This window comes from Papilio polytes, unplaced genomic scaffold (assembly GCF_000836215.1).
Source record: "Papilio polytes unplaced genomic scaffold, Ppol_1.0 DF824024.1, whole genome shotgun sequence".
Classification (NCBI taxonomy): domain Eukaryota; kingdom Metazoa; phylum Arthropoda; class Insecta; order Lepidoptera; family Papilionidae; genus Papilio; species Papilio polytes.
The window spans coordinates 2,815,693-2,823,518 of record NW_013525180.1 but is presented as its reverse complement, the minus strand read 5'-3'; the positions used below and the strand labels follow the sequence as shown (position 1 = coordinate 2,823,518).

Genomic DNA, 7,826 nt, shown 5'->3' with positions numbered 1-7,826 from the left:
AAGACCTTTTCTCTTTACCACCCTTTTCTTATAACGAGAGGATGGGAACGGGAAGTGGATTTGACGGTAAAGGAGATGCATAGAAAGGGGAAATATCCTCGTTATGTGCATCTACTCCTCTGTCGGATAAGGGTAGGCAATGCATCTTGCAATTGCGGATGTCTATGGGCAGCGGTCGCTTCGCCATTTTGGCGGATTCAGGTGGCCGCTTGCTCGTTTGCCACCTTATGGTCTATAAAAAAGACATTTAACAAATATGGTATATAGATAAGACAGGAACATTTTTTCAATGGTACTTTGTCTTTATGGTAGTACCTCAATTTTTCTTCTCAGTATTTGAATCATAATTTACGTAATTCGTAAGATACCTAAATACCTTCGACATATTGTAATAAGCTCCCTCTGGCGTCAAATCGTTTTAGTGAGATATAGTAGTTAAGTTTCCAGTGCGATCACAAGATAATGGCTTGTCAAGTAACTCATGATTATAATTAAACTAGCTTTCGCCCGCAACTCCGTCAGCGTGGAATTAAAAACAAAATGAGTAGCCTATACGTTCTTCCAGACTATCCTCTACATCTATACCAAATTTCATCAAAATGGGTTCAGTCGTTTAGACTACAAATTCTGACATCCATCCATCTAAACTTTCACATTTATATTAGTATGAAGTATGGTACAGCAAATAAAACAATTATAACATTTTTACATATTTATTCGAAATTCTTAATTCATAATGTATTTACATCAGTCAGATTACACAATATTCCAATTACTTCTATAACATACAAAGCGAATAAGAGATTATCACATAAGTAATTCAAATATTTATATAACACTAGCGTTTTTCCGTCCGTGGAATAAAAAAAGCGAGTAGCACTATACGTCATTGCCAAATGTCATCGAGATCCGTTCAGCCATTTTGGCTACAAAATCTAACAAACACCCATCTAAACTTTCACATTTATAATATTAGTAAGATTCTGAGTATAAAATATTTATTTAAAACATAAATACCACTAAGATCATAACCTCAAAGCATTTTATATTTTCAAGGAAATACCCATTTATAAATAATTGATAAAATTTATAGACAAGTCAGTAAGAGTCAATTATACATATGGCACATACATATATAAATAAAAAAAGCTTTTTCATTATAACCTACATTCAATAGCTATATATTGTAGTCAGATTTTTTTTATATCATAAGGTGGCAAACAAGCAAGCGGCCACCTGAATCCGCCAAAATGGCGAAGCGACCGTTGCCCATAGACATCCGCAATTGCAGAAATATGTCCATACACAAAGCTTTAAGTTAATACAATTTTATTTAAGTAAAAAAAATATTAATGTTAACACTGAAATACAAAAAATCTTTCAATTTTAGTATATATTCCTCTAGTTAAGTCAAAGCCGATATTTTAAACCAAAATATCAATTCATAGATAATGCATAAAATTCAATAACAAAATGTCATTTTCACATAAAAAATTACAGTCAAAAATAATACTACTAAAGTGATATACAATTTTATCCGTTTAAAGCAAAATGAACTCTAATCCCTTGCGTTAGGTGATATATTCCTTTCGCGTTTACTTTTAATTTTAGGAGGTGCTCGGTGCCTGTCCCGCTTGCGGCTGGAGGAGGAACAAGAGGATGAGGGGCTGGAGTCAGGCGGGGAGCCTGCGTCATCAGCTGTCAATATAGTAGACTCCGGTGTAGAAGGTTCTAGAACACTGTTGCGGAGAGCGCGTCGCTGTTCCTCCGTGTGTTGTGGGCAACGTGTTGATCTGAATATTTGGAGACCATTAACATAGAAATGAAAAAATAAAAGCGTCGGTGGCTCAGTGGTTTAAGCACTTGATTTGTAATCTATAGGTCTTGGGTTCGAATCCTGCCATATACCAATGTGATTTTAGATTTTCTTATGTACATAATTTACCTGAAGTTCTTATGGTGAAGGAAAAAGATGCCTGCACATATAAGCAAAGAAATTCAAAGATATGTGTGAAGTCAACCATCCCACACTTGGTCAGCATGGTTGACTATGGTCTAGTCACTCTAACTTAGGGTAGGATACGAGCTCCTTGGGAAAATATATAGTGAGCTGGTGATGATGGTGATGAAAGCATATTTACTTTCTATATCATACTCATGGCCATAGCTATGGGGGTTAGGGGAAATGCCCTTAAAATACCAAAACTAAGGTTATAAAAAAACTGTATCCTTAAGAACCTAAACATTTTGTGACATGCGCCAGGGGAAGCCACTTTTAAGCCATTGCCTTGCTTTGAGGGCAAATTAATTTCGTTTAGACCTACCTGTAAACATTGCCATACTTAAAATTCGACTCTAGCCTTGGTTACACTAAAAATATTCATTCACTTGTTGCACATGTGGATAGCATTAAGTGGTTTTAAACTTTTGAGCATTCATAAATCTATACAAAGAAAATTAAAAAAGGCAAGAAATGGCATTTAGCTTACCTTGTGCAAAGTTTCTTGGTATGTTCAGAAACAACGCCACATATCTGAAGTAGGAGGTTTTTCTTCTCGTTAGCGGACATAGTTTCGTATGTGGCGCCACCTTCGTTAGTGTCGGAGTTTGTGATACCATTGTTGGTCCGACTGCTGTTGTTTCTGTTGAAAAATTTAATATGTTACAAAGATTTTGTTTAAAATATCTGCTAATTCCCTTTTTTTTTTTCAAATGTCATAATTGTAAATAACCCTAGTGATAGCTTATTTTAAAAATATATTGACACTGGACTAAACATACATTCTTTACAAATTAGACAAAAAGATTCACAACAGAACTAAACCTTCAAAGTTCGATTTTTAAATATTATTGTATCTTAAACTGCAATAATCTACGTTTTCTGAAAATTTAGCTACATTAATGTTTTTAATATAGTAGGTGACAAAAAAGCGAGCTGTCACCCAAATTTGCCGAGAAAACGAAGCAACCACAGCCTCTATACATCCGCAGATGTGTTGCCTACCCTTAATACAGTAAAGAAGATGCACATAAAGTTGATATTTCCCCTTTCTATGCCTCTTCTCTACCGGCAAATCCCTTCCCATCCGTTCCGTTTAACGAAAATAGTAGGAATGGAAAGGGACTAAATTAAAGCCTTGCAACAATATACAACTGGTATTATATAAAACAACAAAAACAACTGACTTATGAACTTTTGCTGGTTTTCTACTAGCATTGTTCTTGATCCTGCGTTTCCTACGCTCCGTGTGAAGTGAGCCACCAGCCCAGTCAGCATCATCTTCATCATCACTCAGGAGTCCAGCATATGAAGTTGGTTCACGGCTGTTTGATGCAATCCGTCGTGATGCTATACGGGAACTATTTCGACCCATTCCTGATTGAAATTAAACATATCAGACTATAGATGCACTTTCATATAAGGTTAACACTCCTAGCTCTACTGAAATTATACAAGCTTCAAAATCAATTATAGTAATCATACTGGTATTTTAACATTATAATTGTGATAGTTTAGATGGATGGATGTTTGCTAGTTTGTACCCTGAACGGGTGAACAGATTTTGATGAAATTTGGTATAGATATAGAGGATAGTCCTGAAGACCACTTAGACTACAGACTTTTGTTTTTTTTTATAATTCCATGCTGATGGTGAACTAAAGTAAATTATAAATTGTAAACTTCTACTACCAATAGAATAGTATACAATAAGTTCTGAAAATGATAAAATGTGCTCAAGATAATGAGTTGGTAATATAGTAAGACTAGGTATTTTTTGCAAATCCATCCACAAATTAAAAAAAGCCTAAATTAGTAGATTAAGTCGTCTACACTATGTTCTACATCTATGCCAAATTTCATCAAGATCTGTTGAGCCAATTTGGAGATAAATAAATAACATCCATCCATCTAAACATTCGCATTTATCATTAGTAAGATACTTACCCATGCATTTTTCTAAATGAGGTGCGAACCTGGTGGCGGAAACAGGTCTCTCGCAGTTCGGGCAGACGCAGTTCGTATCTTGAGTCTTTTTTAACACTGATAGACCAAAAACATCGCATTCTGGTGAATTTACTATTTTAAAGCTATCATCTTCCTCTTTTTCTCCCTCGATTAAATCTGTCAGACCAGTTTTAAGTCCATGGTGAAACTCAAACATTAAACCTAAAGTAACATCGTCAAAAACACTATCGAAAATAAAGCTGGCTGCTTCCTCCGCATTATTTTCATTTTGCATTATTTCAAAGAACTTAATATTGAGATCGTTCATGCTTAGTTCACTCACTATTTTATTCATTTTACAACAATAAATTCCTTACGGAATTAAATAGCTTCTTGCAATTTTATATACTTATTCCCCCTTTTGGGTGTAAACCACCAGATATCTTAAATTAAATAGGGCTTCCAGTCCGATATTGATCTTTCATCTTTTTTCTTTGGACTATCTGACAGATCTTAGGTTTTTGACAATAAGAGAAATAGAGTTACTAGTTAAAATTAAAATGATCCTAATTTTTTCTCAAATTCTTGTATTTTGAACATAAAAATAGATTAAATGGAAGTAAATTGCTATTTATAACTTGAGTGCCTGAGCAAAATAACTACTATTTTCTTATTAACGGCGGGAATACCGAGGTGTTAAATTAACACATCCACACGAGCACGAACCCTAAGTTGTAACGTGTTTTATACAAATGTAATATGTAAGCATCTCCTACATGATATTAAGTTAACAAGTTCAACATTTATCATAAAAGCCCTTCAAATTTAGTATAAATTATTTCTTTGAACAAACGAAGTCAAGGGCATTTCCACTAGGAAATGATTTATGACTAGTATAATTTGCGTGTCTTGTATATAAAAGGGAAGGATTTCCATAAAATGTGGAAAATTTTGCTTACGGGTAACCCTAAATGCTCGTACCCTTCCATCCCCCTTGCTACAAAAAGCTGCCACTGCCCTTGTAAAAACTAAAAATCTGTCAGATATAAATCTATATTTTATGTAAGTTATATTGTCTTTATTCTACCGTCTTTTATTTCAATTCTATTTTGTAATTGAATTGAATTTGACATTTTTTGTCTTGTTTGCCGATTTGAGGTAAGACAAGAGTTTAATTGTAAATTATCCTGGTTTTATACTTAAATAGGTATAGTTTTAAAATGTATTTAAGTGCTTTGTGTAGATGTTTTTGTGAGTACTTAGCGATTCACTTGTGCACAGATTTCTGCGCGAATGTCTTCTTTTAAAAACAGTTACTTAAAATATGAAGAAAAAAATACATAACGCTATACAAAATATAAACTAAAATAAACATTTATAAAACCTTTAAAATTATCAGTTATCTTTTACAGCGACGTAGTGCAGTAATTTACGTCATTTGCGTTGCGAAATACAGATTTGTGTGGTAATTTGTTTTTTTTTTTTTTAATTTTTACTTTTAATTATTTTCATACCTCAAAAGAACAGACAAAAGCAACCACTGCTCAAAAGAGTAACGCAATTTTATGTATTAAAAAAAAAATTTGTCTGGTTCACACTACCACTACAGTTGGCCAGTTGCACTAGCCAGGTATATATTATATGGACAAACTGGCACAAATTTGTTTTTACATTATGCTAGTATATTGCCAGTCCAGCTATTTAGCCCTACTAGAAAACTATAAAAGTGTAAACCAAACAAAAATGACGCTATGACCAAATTAACAATAACCTATTTATTATCAAGCAATTACACTCTAAGGTAGTAAAAAATTAAAAATATTTCAGATTTATAGGATTGGCAAAAGAAATATGAAAAAACAAACTGCATTTATGCCTACACTGGAAGTGTTATTAGAGAGATTGCCACAAGCTGTTATAGATTCTGCAATAGCTCCTACAAGAGTTCTGCAAGAGGTATTTAAAATAGCTTTCTTTTGATTGAACTATGTAATATATCATAATTTAGCCTGTGACTTCATTTGCACAGAATAAAAAAACAAGGTTAATATCATACTAACACTATAAATGTGAAAGTTTAGATGGATGGATGTTTGTCAGAGTTTGTTGCTTAACCAGCTTAACGGATAGTCTGGAAGAACACATAGGCTAATAATTTTTGTTTTATTTTTTTCCCACATGGATTGAGTCACGGGCGAAAGCTAGTGATTATATATTTTGAAATCCATATACAAGTTTTTAAATTTAATGCATGTTAAAGCTGTTATTTTATTCTTATTTCAGATACCTTTACCAGATGAATCCTCACAGTCTCTGCTATTAAAATCAGTAAAAACAAAACTAATGCAGGATGCATGGATGAAATCAATGCCGTGTCTGCAAGTTTCATTGGAAAGATTACCTGAAAACCTAATGGCAAGTCTATTAGCACAAAAGAAAATAAATGTGGTATGTATATATTTGATACTAGCTGTTGTTTACGACTTCGCCTACAAGAATTTATAAAATATAGCCTATGTTACTCACAGATAAATTACCTTTCTAATGGTGAAAATACTTTAAAAATTGGTTCAGTAGTTTTTGAGTTCATTCAAAACACACAAAAATACAAATCTCTCCTCTTTATAATATTGTTTAGTTATTTCAAATACATCTGTAGTATAAGGAAAGGAAATAATTTGATTGCTTCTTAAACTAAGACTAATAGAAACATTATTTAGTGATCAGGCATAGTGAAGTGGATGCAATTCCGCTTTTCTTCAGACTGAACAGGACACATAATTTTAGTTCCCTTAACCTACCCACCCTTTTGTAAGAAATGGGAAGGGGAATGTGGAATAGATGCATAGGATGCAGTAATATCTTTCTGTGTCCCCTTCCCTGTCAAAGGTGTGGTTATGCATCTGCAGATCGAAAATAAACTAATGCATGAGTCACAACTAAAGCTAACCTGATGTTATTTTCAGGCACAACAAAAAAGGAAAGTTGGCAGACCAAAGAAGATAAGAAACACACAATTTAAAAATCAAACTCCAATGTTTGATTTTATTTCAGTTTAGATAATTTATTTTTTCGAAAATCGAACTTTTAATCATCGTGGTTAATAAATTTGCAAGACGATTTACTTTATGATCTCAAAATAAGATTTAAAAATATTATGCCAAAAATACAAATTTTAATTTTTGAATAAATCGATATTTTAGTCACGAAAATGATTGACGGAACTACACTGATGTTAGCAAGAGAAGCGAATTTAAAAGCGAATGAGCGAGACGTGTTGTCTCTTTCACATTTATGACATACGTGTTTTTTGTCTTGCTTATTTAATGTGTATGAATAGTTCCGTCAGCTGTTATAGTGATGTGTATTTTAGTGTTGGTTAATGTTATTATTTTAATAATGACATATAATAATAATGACTTATATAGTCAAAGTATGTACTTATTACTTACTTAAAGTAGACTAACATGTTTACCTTTCTTAATATCTATTTAATTACCTTTTCTCTTTCCGTCGATTTCCGATCTCCTTTCCATTCACCTATTTAAATTTCCTAATAATCCCCTACTCTTCCAAAGAGCGGCTAAAATGAAGTTTGTAAATGCTTCATGATTGTCAACCGAGTTTTAGGACTTGTGATGCCGAGAATTAGGCGTATTATGCTTTTTTGGACTAATTTTTGTCTAGGAAAATTGCTAATATCTAGTAATTGTTAGACGCTTGTAAATTATTATTTATTCATAAATTTTAACGTAAAATATCTTTAAAACCAAGGATAATTGACTTATTTGTGTAGGTTTTATCTTTTACATACGATATATAAAGTATGTTTTAAAATTAAAAAATTACAATAATTGTTTTGTTTTATTTTAAACCTCCC

The 7,826-nt window shown here is 32.7% G+C and overlaps 2 protein-coding genes across 4 annotated transcripts; one reads left to right on the top strand and one right to left on the bottom strand.

The window, feature by feature from the left end:
* Positions 1 to 699: 699 nt before the first annotated feature.
* On the bottom strand, positions 700 to 4,825 carry LOC106101182 (SAGA-associated factor 11 homolog). The gene is made up of 4 exons (XM_013280329.1): positions 3,947 to 4,825; positions 3,187 to 3,376; positions 2,490 to 2,642; positions 700 to 1,793 (listed from the first exon to the last, which is right to left on the bottom strand). The coding sequence occupies exons 1-4, from the start codon at positions 4,299 to 4,301 to the stop codon at positions 1,559 to 1,561; spliced, it is 933 nt and encodes a 310-aa protein (XP_013135783.1). The 5' UTR covers positions 4,302 to 4,825; the 3' UTR covers positions 700 to 1,558.
* Positions 4,826 to 4,919: 94 nt separating this feature from the next.
* On the top strand, positions 4,920 to 7,765 carry LOC106101183. 3 transcript variants are annotated; one of them, XR_001225490.1, is made up of 5 exons: positions 5,065 to 5,104; positions 5,359 to 5,411; positions 5,774 to 5,902; positions 6,230 to 6,394; positions 6,913 to 6,965. XR_001225490.1 is itself a non-coding variant. In XM_013280331.1 (4 exons), the coding sequence occupies exons 2-4, from the start codon at positions 5,798 to 5,800 to the stop codon at positions 7,003 to 7,005; spliced, it is 363 nt and encodes a 120-aa protein (XP_013135785.1). In that variant the 5' UTR covers positions 4,920 to 5,008; positions 5,774 to 5,797; the 3' UTR covers positions 7,006 to 7,765. The 3 variants fall into 3 exon arrangements, 2 of the variants coding, with proteins under 2 accessions (XP_013135785.1, XP_013135784.1); XM_013280331.1 differs by lacking the exons at positions 5,065 to 5,104; positions 5,359 to 5,411 and adding an exon at positions 4,920 to 5,008 and having other exon boundaries at positions 6,913 to 7,765; XM_013280330.1 differs by lacking the exon at positions 5,065 to 5,104 and having other exon boundaries at positions 6,913 to 7,765.
* The last annotated feature ends 61 nt before the right edge of the window (positions 7,766 to 7,826 follow it).